The sequence below is a fragment of the Pinus tabuliformis genome, chromosome 4_2 (assembly GCF_031772625.1).
Source record: "Pinus tabuliformis cultivar Carrire ecotype Pingquan chromosome 4_2, CPIR1, whole genome shotgun sequence".
Taxonomy (NCBI): domain Eukaryota; kingdom Viridiplantae; phylum Streptophyta; class Pinopsida; order Pinales; family Pinaceae; genus Pinus; species Pinus tabuliformis.
Genome location: NC_142304.1, coordinates 329,231,000 through 329,251,357, shown reverse-complemented (window position 1 = coordinate 329,251,357; position 20,358 = coordinate 329,231,000). Strand labels below are relative to the sequence as shown.

Here is a 20,358-nt window from a genome sequence, read left to right as displayed (position 1 = left end):
TTCGTTTACTCCAGAAAATACATTTATATAAGTGGATTTATATACTAAGAAGAGATTAGAGATAACAAAGGAATTTTAAAATACATAAGATTTCTGATAGATCCCACTATAATAGTAATCAATGCAAATCAGTTTACAGTGTGATACTCCTCAACTGAAAAATATCAATAAAAACAATGAGGAAAGCTGTAAGATGAATTCCATTACAGGTTCATTGCTATACCTGTTGTTCAATGTGCTTACTACGAAGAGGACGTGTGATAAGAGGCTGCAACAGTGGTTGATACAGGGGTTCAAGTAACTCCGAAACCTCACTGCCTGTTCGGCTAGCAAGTAATGCTAGGCATGACTGCACATTTTTTCTCACAATAAGTGTCGCATTTGGATTGAAAAGCTCTGCAGCAAGAAAATCCACAACTCCTTGGAAACTCTGTTTGCGATGTTCACTGTTTGCTTCATCCACATTGTTCACAACTCTTAGCACCTGGGTAAGTACTTGACTTGTCTCTTCTTGCTCCTTATTGGCATGCTGAGGAAGTCGCTTCAACACATATACTAGACCGCGTACTGCCCGGACTTGAAAAAGACATAAAGTCTCGACAGTAGCCTTCCCAACCAAAGCTCCAAGACCCATAACCCCACCCATCTGTGCTTGCCATGTGCTTCCATAACAACAGTGTAAAAGTCGAGGTAGAAGCTGTTCGAAGACTGGTATACGAACACCTGGAGGTGGTGAGTAAACAGGATTCATTGAAGGACTAGAAACCATCATAGGAGTACCTGGCGTGCCCACACCCCTTGTAGTCAATACACCAGTATGTTTGCAACGAGCAAGAAAAAGAAGTGTTTCTGCAAAAATGTTTAGTCCATTCAAGGCAGCCTTAGCATGTGCTCTGTTTTCAGCTGCAAGAACATCAACTAATGCATCCAAGAATATCAAAGGATCTAACTCCTTCAAATTGGCATGGGATGAATTTCGTGACTTAGAACTTAAGGCCCCAGTGCCCATCGAGCCCCCAACTTGACTAGTTGTTACTGGTGGAGAAGTAGTTGAATCAACATGAAAAATCATAGCAAAATGACGGCATACATTGGGGACAAAATCATCTTTCGGGTCTTGCAGTTCTGGTTCTGCACTGGCAGCAATTACAGTCATCAACAGAACCTTAAATACAGATCTCTCTGCCATAAGCTGTGTCTTTGTTTTTACCCCAAGGTCAACCTGCAACACAATATCATATTATTTCCCCACACTGAAAATGTGGACTCCATTACAACTTGATAATGTGTACCATATTGCAAGAGAATATGATATTATTCTGAGGTTATTCTTTTATAGCTTGAGAGGATCAAGAAAGGCTAATTTTATCTGGTAAGCCTATAATATACCAAAATGAGATGGAACTTTTACATTCTATTTAATCACACACAGAATCACATAACGGGCATGAGATGCAAGTATTTAGATGGAATTTGTTGTATCACAGCTCAAAAAAAGTTAAGAAAACTGCAAATACTAGTCATACAGTAAAATGATTTAGGGACACTACACAACTAAACTGTGTTAAAAACAACCTTAGTATGATACTTATTATTATAATGTGCATTCTGTTGTGCAAGACAGGAACTTTAATTTATACTTGAGAACAAAGTTGTAGTAAAAGCAAGAAAAATCAAACAAGTTTCTAACCACTTCAACTGTACACAAGAGGCTACTATACTGTTGCTGGAGAGAATAATGGCAAAGGAAAAACCTTCATAGTTGATGTTTCAGTTCTGCGTCTTGATGGATCAATGGAGGACATCAGCATCGTGCTCAAAAGTCCTGGAGTAACTCCTTCACCTGTAATATTTCCCTTCAGATTCAGAACTGATGACAAGCATACACGCAGGAGCTTGAGAGCATGCCTCCTGTAAAATGCATCCACCCCAGAGCTATTTTGCATGACAGTTGCTATGGCCAAATAAATGCACCGATCTAAAGGCACCAAAAATGATATGGTTGGCTCAAATGTCAAAATAAGCCGTAGACCATGCTCAGGATTCTCCTTGCACTCAAGTGCTAAAGGCTCTTTTAGAAACCTTCTGTTTCTACCACCTAGTTTTCCAAGCAGTTGCAAAGCCTTTCCACCCCAAGGATATGGCTTTGGTCGTATATGAGACCATAAAGTTAATATTACTTCTGACATGACATTTGCCATACTAGGCTCCAAAAATTCTGGATTAAGGCTGTCAATCCAAAATTCAAGTGTTCTTAAACCTAAGCTAATGAGTTCATCACTTCCTTTTAAAGCCAGAACCAAAGGCTTCATGAGGCGTGATAGATGTGGAAGCAGTGAACTCAAGCGAGCAGGTAATGTCAGACATAGCTCAAGAACTAGGTCTTTCATATCAATTCCAGTTGGTCCTTCCACCATAGCCAACAACATATTAAGGCAAGGCTGCAGTGTAGGGATAAACTCCCTTAACAACAGTTCAAACTTTGCTCCAGAAAGAGCACGAAACATAGTTCGGAGCAGTTGCATGAATCCATGAGGCTTTTCTATCTCAGTAGCATTCTTCATACATACTTCCATTATAGTTGATACATATGGCTGTAACACTCGCTCACAATCCCCAGGAGATTTTGCAACAGCAACAAATAAAGCACGGAACAATTGCAGAACTAGTTTTGATGCGGGTGTGTCCGGTTGTTTAAGGACATCCAATTTGGTACTAACAAGAAAATTTACAAGCACATCTGCAAAGTATCTTACAACCTTAGCTGTCTGAAGAAGTGTAGAAAATACAACCAACAGCTGATTATTATTAATCATGTACTCAAAAAGATGTTGCATGCACATAGCAAACATGTCCATCAGGTTTCTATGTTCCATCACAGCAAAAATTTGAGAAAAATGCTGTAGCATTTCTCTCTCTTCCTCTTTGTCCTTGAATATTGAGAGGCAATGCACCCCACTTTTTAATACTCCTGATGCAAGCCGCACCTGACCATACCATGATGCCAAATAAAAAGGTTGTACATTCCTTTAGCACAGTTTATTTTCTAAAAAATTTCAAACATTTCAGATAAAGATGAAATGCAGCTATACCTCATCTTCTCTCATGCCTTTCAGCCCCTGTGGAATACCAGCACCTGAAGGCTGAGATACCTGCATTTGGGATGCATTGACATGAGTGATACTCCACACTAATGTCTTCATTCCTGCAAAAAGAAGTATGGTGTTACATTCCCACTGGGATATACATTTATGAGGTAATCTATTCCACACATTCTAATAAGATTCTTTCTTTCAAAATGGAACAAGGAGCATGTATACAAAGATCATAAGAAATTGGGAGCTCATATCTGTCCTAGAAGACACATACATACCAAAACATCCTACCCCTGGTGCCTTGCATGACTATTTGCAAAACATGAAGTGATACCAAATCCGATATACCAGTAGTAATCATTTGAAACCAATCAAAACTCATAAAAAACCATGACAAATACAATACCCATGACCAAAGTCTTGATTAACTGCTTGCAATCGCTTAGCTCCTTGGAATGTTCTAAAGGCATCTGCAGGTTCAAAGCTGCCTGCATACAATATGGGATGTTGCCATTATGTAAGAGCTACAAGGACAATAATAACTACAAGAAAACATCAATAATGTAGCTGTTTTGATGATTTGTGTAAGAACTACAAGGAAACAAATAACTACAAGAAAACAGCAATAATGTATCTGTTTTGATTGTTACCTTTTGAATAAATAATTTTTCAGAATTCAGCATAACTAGGTCCTTATTATTAGATTTAATGCAATAAATAGGCAAATGGATTAGTAGATAATCCTTGAAACCTTGCAACTGCTAATGAGAGCAAACTGATCACAAAAAACACAAGATTCTCTACCAAAAAAACTGCGGAAAGAAAACAATGAATAGAAATACAATCACGCATAAAACACAAAATATATTTGTGGAATCCAACTGGGAAAATCCCCTGCTTGCTTGTATTAAATCATCTGAGCAATCTGATCTATTACATAGAATCTGCTTCAAGCTTGAAGCTCCCTGCAATACTGATCAACTCTCTATAAGACTTGCCCAACACTTAGGCGAATAAGACCTGCTAGGAAGCTCCTATTTCATAGCGCAAATCCTCCCTAAAAATAGGAGAATTCCCTATTTCCTTGTGCAAATCCCAAGTGAAATTGCCCTGCCTGACTCTCAAGCCTGTACACAAAAACATGTATACCATAATGATTACAATTGTGCCTTCATTCAATCTCAATAGGCAATTCGAATTGCATGACCTACTGGCTAAATTTAGCAGTTGTTGTTAATTGAGAGTAAGTTGAGATAACACAAAGTCAAACTACTCAACTAAACTCGTGCCTATCTCTATTCTAGAACTAGAGATCAGTTAACTCACAGGCACTAGAGTTAACTCCACTAGATAGCTAATTTCAGCCATCAACTAATCCACAACTCACTGCATGCCATCTAACTCGAATTAACTAACTATAACTCGGTGATAAGCCACATCACACATGTCAACTAAAAGCTAACTCAAGCAACTATGAGACTGAATCCAAATTGGCATCTTTGACTAAGGAAAAAGTCAAAGAATCCATTCCTTTCTACATTTTCAACACTCCCTCTTAGCAAGGAAAGGATTTTGAACAACTCCAATCTTGCCTCTTTGGAACTCAAACTTGCCCCTTGATAGGGCCTTGGTCAAGATGTCTACATGTTGTTGCTATGGAGAAATGTATTGTAGCAAAACAATCCTCCTCTGCACACAATCTCGAAGATGATGGTACCTGATGTCTATATTCTTGGACCTATCATAAAACACTGGATTCTCAAAGAGTTTTATGCAACTCTGATTGTCACAGTGGATCAATGTAGGCTCTATCCCCTGACTGAAGAGTCCTACCAGGATCTTCCTCATCTAAATAGCCTCACATGTTGCCTAACTAGCATCCATGTATTTGGCCGTTATTGAACTGAGTGCAACTGATCTCTACTTCTTGTTGTACCAAGAAATTGCAGCTGACCCAAAGTTGAAGACTGCTCCTGAAGTGTTCTTCCTATTTGTGGAACTCCCTGCCCAATCTGCATCTGTGAAGCCCTCAAGCCTCACTCCATCAGTCTGTTTGTACCACAACCCAAAGTCTACTGTGCCTCTGAGGTATCTCAAAACATGTTTTGCAGCTCTCTAATGGACCTTGGAAGGATCCACCATGAACTAACTCAACTAGTTCACTACAAAACAAATATCAGGCCTTGTGTTCACCAAATACATCAAGGACCCAATCAACTATGTTATGAATAAAATATTCATAACTATATAATATTAAAATAAATAATAAAATAATAATAAATAGATATTAATTAATAAATAGAATAAATTCAATCAAGTTGCCCAATTAATTATGAAAGGGCACTTATGTCAAAAGTTGTGTCTTGAACTTGTGGCCAATCAACTCCTTTAAAGGAGAACCATCCAAGGGTTGTAAATCATCCATTATTGAATAAAATATATATACAAATTGTTATGTGCATCGATGTGTCTTTCATTGCCAAACTTAGTGAACAAAAATAATTGTTTCAATGGTATCAGAGCGTCGAATCCTCGTGCCTGTGTTGATTTATTCGTCCATCCCACACCTCCCTCACATGCTCAACACCCTCCCACCGCATTCTATCCCTCGTTCCCTGCCCGCCAGTCCCTTACCACAGTGTGAACCATGCTCCACGTCGATTGTGACCACCTTCCCATTTTGCATCGGCACCACATTCCGTTGTGACCACCTACACCTCCATCGGCCCTCCAGCACCTCACTAGCTGCATCGCATTCCACCTTCTGTTGTGACCACCGGCTCTCCCAACAAAACCCTGTCTGTCGTCGAGTACACTGCCCCACCTATCCATCTCCCCCCGTCCGCCCTCTTGTACCTGTCTACCTTAACCCCGACCGTGTCTTGACTCGAGGAACCCGAACCTATGCTGTTGACGGCCAACGTACTCTGTCGTTTTCATGTGATGAAACACGACTTGACCAAGAGTCGAACTGTTTGATTAATATGATTTTTCATTAACTGTAACATAACATTATATTATATGGTTAATTGTTATATTAAGATATAATTATATTATATAGTTCATAACTATAAATTAATTAATTAATTAATTAAAAGAAATTATAATTAATAATATTATAATTATTATTATTTACAAAAAAATTAACCAAAAATAAATAAATAAATAAATTGGGTCTCCTAAGAAAAAGAAGAACAAAATGGGGAGTAGCAGTGACAATGTGAATTCAAAAAAGTTTCAAGAAGAACTCAATAGAATGCGCAAGCGCCTTCACAATGTCGAAAGAAAGCAAGATGAATTCGAGAAATGCCAAGAAAATATAATTAGTAATCAAGACCAAATGGCAGATATTAGATAATATCAAAGAATTGAAGAGCATGATCAGTCAGTTTATGGGAGGAGCCAATCCACCTTTTAATCCCTCAGCCACACAAAGTCCCAAGACTCCGGAAGGCGAAATTTTTCCAAGTCATGAATTTTCGTCAATGCACGAAAAGCCACGAATACCACATGAAATTCGCAGGAAGTAGTACTATAAAATGTTTCCAGAAAAACTACCTTAAAATTAAAAGAGAATTACCTAAGTACGATGGTAAGGACCATAAGGGCACCATTGTAGGCGTAAATAAAATGGACACCATTTTCAAAGCAATCCTGCCAATAGGTGAACAAGAGAAGGTCATGACAGCATCCAACAACCTGGAAGCTGAAGCATATGATTGGTTCCTATGGTAGTCCAACAGATGTGTGGCTCAGATGTGTGGCTCATTCGTTCAATTCAGAAAATTTTAAAAACGCGCTGCTCAAAAGGTTCCATGATGAAGAAGAAGATGATGTTTACAAAAAGTTCAAATACACCTACGAATGGGAAGTATTAGCTATAAGGAAAAGAGGATTCTCAGACGAAGAATTGCTAAAAATGTATCGATGTGGTCTTAAAGAATATATTCGAGAAGAATTAAAACTATATAAACCCAAAACCATTGAAGAAGCTAGGCATGCAGCAATAATTATTGAGCGAAAATATAAGCTCCATAAAACGCCATACGCTAGTACTAAAAAATCAAACAACTACTCAAAAGGGAAGTCAAGTAATTCATCATCAGAAAACATTAGTAAGTACATTCCACCATCGATGCACAATGGAGGAAAACAATAGTCGAATTTCGAAAGAAAAAGGGATGGCAAATGTTCGACATGCGGAGATAAATATTCCTCGGGACACAGGTGCACTATGCAAAAACTTTACAACTGTGAAGCAAAACAAGAAGAAGAATCTTCAAAGAATAGCTCCGACGAAGAAAACAATGAAGGAAACAAAACTCCTAATCCAGATCTAGAAGAAGAAAATATGCCAAGAATTTCTCTGGCAGCTATCACAGGGATAGCTCAACATCATATTTTCAGAGAAAATTCTAAAAGAATCTCACAGTTCCCCAGCAACTGGGCATGTTGGATTCTTCAAAACATACTACAACATTTGGCAATCATTCTATTAGAAGGGTATGAGTAAGGAAACCCAAAAATAAGTTGTGGAATATGATGTTTGTCAGAGAAATAAGGGTGAAAATATCCCAACTCCCAGTTTACTACACCCATTACATATTCCAAATCAAAAATGGGAGGAAATCTCCATGGATTTCTTTGAAGGACTACCTCTGTCTAATGGTACGGACAAGATATTTGTCGTCATCGACAAACTCACCAAATATGCCCACTTCATGGCAGTCAAAAAATTGACACAACTAAGCAAATTGCAGATGTGTTTTGTAAAAGCATTTACAAACTACATGGCTTTCCCGAGATTATTGTCAGTGATAGAGACGCAAAATTTAAAGGTAATTTTAGGAAAGATTTCTGCCACCAAGCAAAAATATCCCTCAACATGAGATCGTCTTATCACCCCTAGACAGATGGTCAAACTGAAGTTGTGAATACATGTTTGGAAACATATTTCCGTTGTTTCGTCACCGACAAACAAAACAAATGGTCTCAATGGCTACACTTGGTAGAATGGTGGTACAATACCACCTATGATACTTCAACTAAAATGACTCCCTTCCGAGCCCTATATGGCTATGAACCACCCTGGTGGAAGGATTTTGTGTTGCACGATTCTAAGGTCCAAGTAGCAAGGAACCACTTCGAAGAAATCCAATCAAACAGTGGCACGTAATAGAATGAAACACCGCACCGAAAGAGATTTCGAAGAAGGTTGGGTCTTTGTCAGACTTCAACCCTATAAGCAGTGATCATTAAAGAAACAAGGGAAAAATAAGGTATCTCCTAAATATTACAGACCATACCAAATAATCAAGAAAATAAGTAGCGTGGCTTATGGATTAAAGTTACCAGACCATTGTCGAATTCATTACACATTTCATGTATCAAGCTTCGAAAAGGTACTATTATGTATAAGTATGTATGAATCTTACTGAAATGTGTTGATTGCTTTAACCATCACTTTGGATTGTTAGCTAACTTGCTTTCCAGTTTGTGATACATCTTAGCTCGTGTGTTCCCTTCCAAGCCGCGTGCTATCACAGGCTTCCAAGGGGTGCACTCACTCAACTCTCCATGTTAGAATCGTTCATGCACCTTCCTTGTCTTGTTGTAGCTATCACACCCTTGCTACCAACAAGGACATCTTACTTGCCTCTGTGCGAAACCACGGTCAAGGCATTACTGTACGACCCACTGCTGGGACTCCTACACCAAACGGTCTGAAGTCTAATTGGGACTTCTTACCGGGGAGATCCCCTAACATGTTGGTGAGTCCAACACCGTCAACAGAATAGGAAGATGTCAGATCTTTCTAAGAGAAAAAATTTCATCGAAAGTGACATCATGACTTAATTCCACTTCCCTTTGACCAGGGACATAGATTCTATATGCCTTCGAAGTTTCACTGTCAAAGTTACTTGGGAGCGGGAACGAAAATGGGGAGTGGGAGCGAAAGCGACATTTTCAGAAGCTCCCGATATGGGAGCGAATCCGGGAGCGTTTTTTATATAATATATATTTTTTTATATTTTGTATATTTTGATGCATATATGTCAACAAAAACATGTAGAATAATGAATTAGATATAAAGAAATCATAGATTGAACCATATAACAACAATCATCTAGAACTTACAATCTTCATCAACCACGTCCACAAGTTAGTAACATACAACATATTGAGTCTCATGAATCATGATTCATCAATCTTAAAGTTTCAAGCTTTCAAAATTCAATATATAACATTTATCATCATTGATCACAAAAGTTGTACTTGTAATCTAAGTGTGACCATTACAACAAATCATATCTAACATGAAATGAAATGTTATAAAATGAAATGAAATGAAAAAACTTTCAACTTTCACGAAGCATCATATTCATAATTCATTACCAATCAGTTATAATTGCCAACTTCAAACTTAGATTGTCATATATTGTTTACAAAAAATATCATATTAAATATGAAAGAGTCAACAGTTATAAAAATTACTAGAAACTAGAAAATACAAGTAAATCTATCATCTACATCTTCCTTTTGCCACCACGAATAATGTCTAATTTCTTAGCACGTCGTGGTGGTCTTCTAGGAGTCTCCTCCTGCACAGTCCCACGACCAGAACCAGAATGCAAATGCCCTCCACATGAGGATGTACATGGAGGCGGCCACAGCAAAGGAACAAGACTTGGAAATCGAGCATTGCTACTGGATGGTGGGGGTGGCATGGTTGTTGCTTCATCTTCCTCTCTCATAAGTTTTGCTTCTAGTTCTTCAAGACATATAGTGCCATCCTCCATTATCGTCCTCTAGGTGGTTGTCCCAAATTTTATGTGTTGGATCCTCATAAGCTAGATCACAGTAACGACTCAACAACCTCAATTTGTAGTGCACATAAACCAAGCTTTCTGCTCGATTTTCATTGAGTCTATTTCTTCTCACATTATGTATGAAGTTTCCAACACCTCTCTGTAAAAGAAGTATTTACAACCTGTGAAAGAACTTATTTTGCCAATTTTGGCAAAGTCCCTGGCCGCCATATGCTTCCCACCATGTGAGAGCATCAAATTTGTCTCTATCTTCCATTGCATGCAAAGAACCAAACAAACCAATGCAACTGAAGTATCAGCCTAATTCAAGATGCAGACTACCACACTCCTCCCTGTCAAGTACCAACTTGTCTAATGCTTCAATATATCCTGTAGATACCTCTACATCTGTATGGGGTTTGACCCTAACCCCACCCACAGGTGCAAGTTGGCCCAATCAAGTTGGAGAGTAGTATTTTGGCATAAGGATATACGCTAAGGCATGTAGTGGAACATTAAGTTTATTCCACAGTGTACACGCACAACTGTGAATCAATGTATACAAGTTGGGATCATCTTTCTGAACAATATCTTTTATTTGCCCCAACATGGTATCCATCTTCTCATACACCTCCCCAATCACTATTTTATTTGTATCTGCAAAATGAATCATGTGATAAATAGGCTTGCTGAATTCCAATACTTGCCTCGCATGTGCCCAAAACTGACCATCAAGAGCGGTCTCCTCCACCTGTTCAAAACCTTGCTTGTTAGCTTCATTTGTAGCCCTTTCCTTTAATACCTGCCAGTGTGGACTCGATACCAGGCTAGCCAATGACTCTATTACCTTCAAAAGGCGCCTGAAGGTGTGGTAATAGCTAGCAAATCTAGTCTTCGCATAAGGATATACGCTAAGGCATGTAGTGGAACATTAAGTTTATTCCACAGTGTACACGCACAACTGTGAATCAATGTATACAAGTTGGGATCATCTTTCTGAACAATATCTTTTATTTGCCCCAACATGGCATCCATCTTCTCATACACCTCCCCAATCACTATTTTATTTGTATCTGCAAAACGAATCATGTGATAAATGGGCTTGCTGAATTCCAATACTTGCCTCGCATGTGCCCAAAACTAACCATCAAGAGCGGTCTCCTCCACCTGTTCAAAACCTTGCTTGTTAGCTTCATTTGTAGCCCTTTCCTTTAATACCTGCCAGTGTGGACTTGATACCAGGCTAGCCAATGACTCTATTACCTTCAAAAGGCGCCTGAAGGTGTGGTAATAGCTAGCAAATCTAGTCTTTGCAATCTTCAACAACGCCAATCTTGAGTGACTACGGAAAAGCCCATGGGTATAGCTATGATTAGTAATAAATTTTATCATTTGTTTGCCTCTCTTGTACAAATCACCAATCCATTTGTATTGTCGGTTTTTGTTCTTAATAATATCATGCATCAAAAGATTCATTGTGTGAACCAAACACCCAAACCAAAATATGTTGTGGTATTTATCCTCAATAATTACTCCCATCGCCTTACAATTAGCAGCGAGAGCAATTATTGAGGAGCATTATCAGATGTTTGTGGCCCATTCTCCACAATTTCAATCGCTAAACACAGTAGTGAATGAACTATCTCCAGAATAGCTCTAGCTTTGCTATCTTGGCCCTAAAAGGAATATTTGGCATACTTTCCAAGAGTGCATCCCTTGCACACATCATGTTGATCAAGGGTGCACTTTGCTAGCCATGTGGTAAGCTGTTGAAGTATCTTCAATGCTCCATGATGTAGATGTCCCATGTGCATGTGCCAGAGTTGCCCAACATCTCGGCCCTAATCAAACTTTGCCTTGCAACTGAAGGTTTCACATGCATCAACCTCTAATTTTTAGAGGTTCTTGATCTTGACACCAATTTGTTTGATTTGACCTAAAGCAAAATGCCTAAGGTAGGCCTTCCCTTGCTAAATACTACACCATACCATTGTCTTTAAGGACTGCTACTAAGACAAGGTTTTTCTTCAATCTTGGAACATACATCACATTCTTGAGATGGAGAAGTGAACCAGACTCCCTCTTAAAGCTCATTGTACCAACTCCTTTGGTCATGTATCTTCCATCATTTCCAAGTTCAATATGGAATTACATGTCTTTCTCGTCCAAACTGCTGAAGAAATCTTTATTCTCTGTCATGTGGAATGAAGCCCCTAAATAAATGAACCACACACTACCTCAAACTGAGCTTTCCATGCAAGCTATCAAAGAGAAATCTAATTCGAACTAAGAAGAGAGTGCTTCTCCTCCTGTTGTTGTTGCAATATGCTTGTTGGATTTCTTTTTTGGACATTTTGTAGCATAATGTCCAAACTCATGACAATGAAAACACTTGATCTTGCTAAGATCCTTCTTTTTCTTGCCTCCATTCTTACTAGACTCAGTCTTGCCTTGGGCATTCTTTCCCTTGGCTTTCTTCCCTTTTCCAGCTAAAGCAAAGTTCTCCTCATCATCAGTCCTAGCTAAGACTCCATCCCTTGTGTTCCTTCTTATCTCTTCCTGCACAACATCTGACCTTGATCTCTCCCAATCAGGGAGCTTATCTCTACCATTCACTACATCCTGGAAACTTTGCCAAGATTTGGGAAGCCCAAGAAGAGCAAGGCTCACAAGATCTATTGGTGGAATTGTCTCTCCAACACCTCCAAGTTCATCCCTCACTTGAGCAAACCTGGATAGATATGTAACAATGGGCTCATTCTTTCCCATTCGAATGTTCCTCAATTTGTCCTTCAAAGCAAGATTTTTGGCATCACTACTTTCCAATGTTACTTGGGAGCGGGAGCGGAAGCGGGGAGCGGGAGCGGAAGCGGGAGCGGGAGCGACCATTTTCAGAAGCTCCCGGTTTGGGAGCGAATCCCGGAGCGATTTTTTAAAAATATATATATTTTTTATATTTTTTAATTTTTGATACATATATGTCAACAAAAACATGTAGAATGATGAATTAGATATAAAAAACATAAAAAAGCATAGATTGAACCATATAACAACAATCATCTAGAAGTTATAATCTTCATCAACCACGTCCGCAAGTTAGTAACATAGTAACATACAACATATTGAGTCTCATGATTCATCAATCTTAAAGTTTCAAGCTTTCAAAATTCAATATATAACATTTATCATCATTGATCACCAAAGTTGTACTTGTAAGCTAAGTGTAACCATTACAACAAATAATATCTAACATGAAATGAAATGTTATAAAATGAAATGAAATGAAACAACTTTCAACTTTCATGAAGCATCATATTCATAATTCGTTACTAATGAGTTATAATTGCCAACTTCAAACTTAAATTGTCATATATTGTTTAAAAAAATATCATAATAAATATGAAAGAGTCAATAGTTATAAAAGCTACTAGAAACTAGAAAAGAGAAGTAAATCTATTATCTATTTCTTATGCTTGGGCCTCTTGCCACCACGAGAAATGTCTAATTTTTTAGTCTTGTTGCAAAATCAGGATCTTTGTCATTAATATCACCCTCCAAGCATTAATATCCAGAGGTATCTTTGTCATTACCTTTGTATCTGTATAGGGATCTTTGTCATTAATATCACCCTCTAAGCATTAACATAAGATAGAAAAAGCATAGCATGTCAAGTCAAGATTTTGTTTGAGTGATGCGTACATTTTTAGAAGGGTCATGATAGAGGAGTTCGACAACCAATGTCACTAACATCAAGGTACATAGAGGGATTGGTACTCTTGATTAAATATGAGTTCCATACCCTAATACATGACAAAATTCAATGGAAACATTGCAATCCCCCAATCTTGAAATCCTGAAAAACTGATAAGTCTGCTGAATTTTGAATGAAATCTAAAATTCTACTTTCTCCATATGAAATCCAATGAGGACGAAACCACTCTCAAACATCCTGAGTCATTTCATGGTAATGTTAAAAATTTAAGTAAAAGGATGAAAATGAAAATTAAAGAAAATGTCACTTTTACTTTAAGAATTTAACATTACCATGAATAGCATATCAATACTAGGACCTAGACTTGATCATTAAGTTGCCCCACTCAAAAACTATTTGTTTCTTTCAAAAAAAATTGCATTTCGAACATTACTACAAAAAAAAAAAATGCAAAAAAGGCAAAACGCTCCCGAAAACGCTCCCGAAAAGGCAGGGAGCGAAATTTTTTTTAGGAGCGCGCTCCCGAAATCGCTCCCTTTTCGGGAGCGATTTCGGGAGCGCGCTCCCGACCCGCTCCCGAGTCGCTCCCGCCCGGAGCGCGGATCGGGAGCGGGAGCGAGGGGGGGGGGCGCTCCCCCGCAACACTGCTACTTTCAAACAGATCAGTAAGGGCCTTCCACATCTAGAATGTTGTATTCTTCCCATGAAAATTTGGAATAATATGGTCTTTGGCTCCTTCTAGGATCATCCTCCTAGCTTTGGAGGTGTCCTTCCATTGAGCCAATTGTTATGCATCTACTGGAAGAGGTTAAGGAATATCAATGTTGGTGTATTCCAAAACCCCATTATCATCTAACACAACCTCCATTCTGTCCTTCCATGCACAAAAGTTTGTGGCCCCTTCTAGGTCATCCTCTATCCTCAAACCATAGAATGACATGATTCTTGCACTTGTAGAATTCCTGCACTAACTGATCTTCTCCCCAGTGCACTTTGAATCTGATCAAGGAACTCGATCTATATCTTGTTTTCAGCTCTGATACCATGTACAAAATCCTTAAAACCATGCATCTGCTAATGAGATCAAACTAATCACAAAAGACACAAGATTTCTCTACCAAAAAAACTGCGGAAAGAAAACAATGAATAGAAACACAATCACACATAGAACACAAAATATATTTGGGGAACCCAACTGGGAAAAACCCCTACTTTCTTCTATTAAATCCACTGAGCAATCTGATCTATTATATAGAATCTGAGTCAAGCCTGAAGCTCCCTGCAATACTGATCAACTCTCTATAAGACTTGCCCAACACTTGGAAAATAAGGCCTACTAAGAAGCTCCTATTTCCTAGAGCAAATCATCCATAAAAAATAAGAGAATTCCCTATTTCCTTGCACAAATCCCAAGAGAAATTGCTCGGCCTGACTCTCAAGCCAGTACACAAAAACATGTATACCATAATGATTACAATTGTGCCTTCATTCAATATCTATAGGCAATTCGAATTGCATGACCTACTAGGGCTAAATTTCGCAGTTGTTGTTGTTAATTGAGGGTAAGTTGAGTTAGCACGAAGTCAAACTACTCAACTAAACTCATGTCTATCTCTATTCTAGAACTAGAGATAAGTTAACTGATAGACACTAGGGTTAACTCCACTAGATAGCTAATTTTAGCCATCAACTAGTCCACAACTCACTGCATGCCATCTAACTCCAATTAACTGACTATAACTCAGTCATAGGCCACCTCAAACATGTTATCTAAAAGCTAACTCAAGCAACTATGAGACTAAATTCGAATTGGCATCTTTGACAAACGCAGAAGTCAAAGAAGCCATTCCTCGCCACATTTTCAACAGGATTAACCAAAATTAATGTAGCAGATGCTCTTTATCTTAGTGTTTCTGCCCGATATTACATTTATAGTTATTAGCAATTTATCACCAAAGATCCAAATTTTTAATTATCGGCAATATTGCAAAAAAATATCGGAAATTATCAGCAATTTTTAGGAAACTTAAAAAATACAAAAATAATCATTTTTTTTCAATTTTATAACTTATAAAACAACATCAACATCAAACAAACACATTGCTACATAAATATGAAAATAGAACCGATATATAAGATGTCATGTGATACATCAAATATCGATATTGAAATATGATATTTGTTCTAAGTCACAACATCCAATAGAATGATACAAAATCATATCAAAACAAAAATAAATGTATCTCATGAGATGAATCATGGCAACGAAAGCAATGGATTTCCCCTTATTTGCTTGATGGAAAATGGTCACATCATCCTTAGCAATGTTATCAAAACTGGGAAAAAAGATTGGTGAACCAAAATTAGATAAACTATTCAAATTTTGAAAAGAACATATAATTCATGCGCATCCATATGAATCCAAATTATTATACACAAATAAGCAAAATTTCTCATGTGTAGAGCAAGGTTGTGTATAACCAAAAATATCACTGAGTGCAATCCATCTTTGAATCAAAATAGATCAATAGAGACTGAGAGGCTCTAAATGGCCTTTGAAATCCAAAATAAATCATGGTACAACAAATAGCTACATAACATCAAAATCATTGCCTATATTGGGATCCTATTCATCAAGATCACCCCCTAACCATTAAAATAAGATAGAAAAAACTTAGCATCCTAATGACTAATTTTTCTTAAGTGTACATTTTTCACTAGGGTCATGAAGGAGGAGTTCAACAATCAAATACCACCAACATCAAGGTACATAGAGGGCTTATTGATCTTGATTAAATGTTAGTTCCATACCCTCATATATGATAGAATCCAGTAAAAATGTTGCAAACCCGCCAATCCTGAAATCATAAAAATAGTTAAATTGGCTAGATTTTGAGTGGGATCTAAAATTCTACTTTCTCCATATGAAATCCAATGATCCCAGAACCACTCTCAAACATCCTGAGTCAATTAATCTTAATCTTAAAAATTTAAGTAAAAGGTTGAAAATGAAAGATAAAGGAAAATGTCACTTTTCCTTTAAAAAATTAATATTACCATTAACTACTAGGGTATGTATCTCATGAGATAAGTCTTGGAAAATGAAAACAATAGATTTCCCCTTGTTTACTTGATGAAAATAGGCAAGTATCCTCACAGCTCAATCCCCTAACTCACTTTTAAAAAATGAGGGTTAATAGAAAAAAATGATAATAAGTTGAAATTGACAAAGACAGGGTGATAATTTCAAATTATCACGATAATTACCTAAATTATAATGATAAATTCAAAATAGTAAAATTATCGCGATAAGTTATGGCGATAATATTGCCAATAGGCAGTTTGGCAATAAGCAGGAGCAGCATTAGGGTCAAGATGAATTTCTCCAGTCACCAACACTATTTAGGATTTATATTAATAAGATGGAAGCACACCTCAAGTAGAACACTCATACTGATTATAGCTTCCTTCCTGATTGCACTAATCTTGTTTATAGATGATGTGATCCTAAATTATAATGATAAATTCAAAATAGTAAAATTATCCTGATAAGTTATGGCGATAATATTGGTAATGGGCAGTTTGGCAATAAGCAGGGGCAGCATTAGGGTCAAGATGAATTTCTCCGGTCACCAACACTATTTAGGATTTATATTAATAAGATGGAAGCACACCTCAAGTAGAACACTCATACCGATTATAGCTTCCTCCCTGATTGCACTAATCTTGTTTATAGATGATGTGATCCTAAATTATAATGATAAATTCAAAATAGTAAAATTATCGCGATAAGTTATGGCGATAATATTGGCAAAGGGCAGTGTGGCAATAAGCAGGAGCAGCATTAGGGTCGAGATGAATTTCTCCGGTCAACAACACTATTTATGATTTATATTAATAAGATGGAAGCACACCTCAAGTAGAATACTCATACTGATTATAGCTTCCTTTCTGATTGCACTAATCTTGTTTATAGATGATGTGATCCTCTTGGCATCCTCCACCAGGGTCATTCAAAGGAAACCAAACATCCTCACTAGTTCTTGTGACCATAACTATATGGTTGTGAACTTTAGCAAAATTTGGGATCATTAAAATTTAAAACCTCTAAGAACACTCTGTCAAATTTTCATTTCCTTTTCAATGAAGGCAAGGTGGAAATAAATGTAGCATACACAAACTTGAGGGTGATTCACAGGCCTTGGATCTAGCATGACACTGCTTCCCAACCTTGCCTCAACAAGGGTTATGCATCTTTCCACACTTTATCACTAATGTTTCCATTCACAATTTCAAGACATCCCAACAAAGATGCATCTTTCTAAGACCATCATCACCCTTTCATTCTTTATAGTGCCAACATTTGGGAGCCTAGCCTAACTTCATCTAACTGGCTACATATTGGAGACAGTACAATCTATAATGCTCCATTGTATGATCCATTATAAGGAGACTATATGCACATCCATTATTCAACTGACATTTGGTGCTCATCAATTATACCTTAAAGCACTTTTAGGCTTGTCTTTTACCTTTATAAGATTTAGAAACTAGGGAATTCAACTACTGGATGAGAGATATACCCTTATTTGGCCCTTTGCTATTCAAAGGGGATTACTTCCTTGAGCCTCTACGGACGTACAGGGTGTTCTCTGATACCGATAACCAAAATATGGCTCACCAATAAAATATCTAAAATACTTGGAAAGCAATAAAGAAATCCATTTTAGCAATAATAATATATTGGATAATGTATAAAGAATTGATATGATATTACAAATGAGGGCCTTGTATATATTGCTAGTCAGGACTGCCCTTTCATTAAGAGTTACGTTTTTTAGTTGGGAGTTAGGACATGTTCTTCCATATGTCCCTTCATTAATTGAAAATTATTACTTAATTATGAGTTTATTTTATATTTATGTCCAAACCCTCTAAAAACACTCTGCTAGATTGTCATCTCCTTTTCAACAAAGGCAAGGTGGAAATCATTGTAGCATACACGAACTTGAGGGTGATTCATGGGGGGCCTTTGATCTAGCATGAGACCTGCTTCCTAGCCCCATCTTAACAAGGATTATGCATCTTTACACATTTGATCACCAGTGTTTCCATTTGCAATTCAAGACATTCCAACAAAGATGCATCTTTCTAAAACCATCATCAAACCTTTCATTTTTTTTAGTGCCAACATATGAGGGGCTAGTATAACTTCATCTAACTGGGCAAGAAGTGGAGATAGTAAAATCTATAATGCTCCATTGTATGATCCATTGTAAGAAGACTATGTGCAAATCCATTATTCAATCGGCATTTGGTGCTCATCCAGTACACCTTGAGAGCACTTTTAAGCTTGTCTTTTACCTTTACAGGATTCAAAATCTAGGGAATTCAACAACTAGATGAGAGATATACCCTAATTTGGCCCTTTTCTTTTCAAAGGCGATTACATCATTCAGCCTCTATGGATGTAGATGGTGTTTTGTAATACTAATAACCAAATATGGCTCACTAATAAAGTATCCAAAATACTTGGAAAACAATGAACAAATCCATTTTAGCAATAATAATATATTGAATAATGTATTTAGAATGCATGTGATATTACAAATGAGGTGTATATATTGCTAGGTAGGAGTGCCCTTTCATTAAGAGTTATGTCTTTTAGTTGGGGGTCAGGAAATGTCCTTTCATATGCCCCTTCATTAATTGAAAATTATTATTTAATTACGAGTTTATTATTATTTATATTATTTTATATTGTTTTATATCTATGTCCATAGCATTGCCTTCCCCGCTAAAGATGCTTTGTCTTCTAAACATATATATGGAAAGTCTTGACGTAATTTTTTGTGGCTTCTAATGGTCTTGCATCACTCTCTATTCATGTAGTTGTCATCTTTAATGATACGAGACAATATAAACCTGAGTCTCGAGCAAAATTGTCAAACCGAAAAAAGATCTAACCATACTAATTCGATCTTTTGCAAAGCATTGCACCTCCATGATAAATTATCATGAGGCTTAATTGTAGAACCATCAATATTTCTTTGAATATTAGTTAGTGGTTTCTGTCCTAAACGATATTTGATATTTTGATTAGTTAAGATATATGCTCTTATGATGTGGATGTCGATAAGGAACTCTTATTTTAATGGCCTTGTCATGCTTGTAGTGTTTTATTGATTTACTTTAGGTATGATTCTCTTCTCGCACCAACATTAAATGGTTTTTAGTTCGATCCTCCCTTCGAATTTCCATCATTTGTATTGAAATCTCTGAGCATGTCTTTATTTCAATTAGATTAGCATCTTTCTGCACTGGATTGATATTTGCTCCCTTTTCTTCAACATGGATATTTTTATGGGAAGACTTCAATGCTTTCTCCTGGATAAGTTGTTTTGACTTGTCTTCCAATGACTTATTATTGCTCCTAATCTTCCTAATCTATGCAAGTAGACTTTGATTATGATCCCTGAGACATGAAATTTATTTAGCTTCTAATTTGTCAATATGTTCGATGTCTAGATTATCAAGTTCTACCTTTTCTAAATTTTTAACTTGTTCCAGCAACTTTTGATTAAGGCCTTTCATGTGGTCAAGTCCCACTAGCACAAGTTGAGGATGGGCCTCGTCAGCAAGGTGACCTAGGATCAAACCTCACAGGGGGTGGTTGTGCCCTGTGCTAGGGGGAGGAGAAATGCTAAAAAATCCAGTCAACTTAGGGTTGGTGTGGCCCAGG

General features: G+C 37.3%; 1 protein-coding gene across 1 annotated transcript in view; it reads right to left on the bottom strand.

Moving 5' to 3' along the window:
* Nucleotides 1–20,358, bottom strand: part of LOC149169283 (uncharacterized) — a 324,296-nt gene that overhangs the window by 96,141 nt on the left and 207,797 nt on the right. Inside the window, exons 11-14 of the mRNA XM_089428626.1 lie at nucleotides 3,502–3,583; nucleotides 3,093–3,205; nucleotides 1,755–2,987; nucleotides 224–1,222 (exon numbers count right to left, since the gene is read on the bottom strand). Of these exons, the coding sequence (XP_089284752.1) occupies nucleotides 224–1,222; nucleotides 1,755–2,987; nucleotides 3,093–3,205; nucleotides 3,502–3,583 (2,427 nt within the window). The remainder of the gene's footprint in view (nucleotides 1–223; nucleotides 1,223–1,754; nucleotides 2,988–3,092; nucleotides 3,206–3,501; nucleotides 3,584–20,358) is intronic.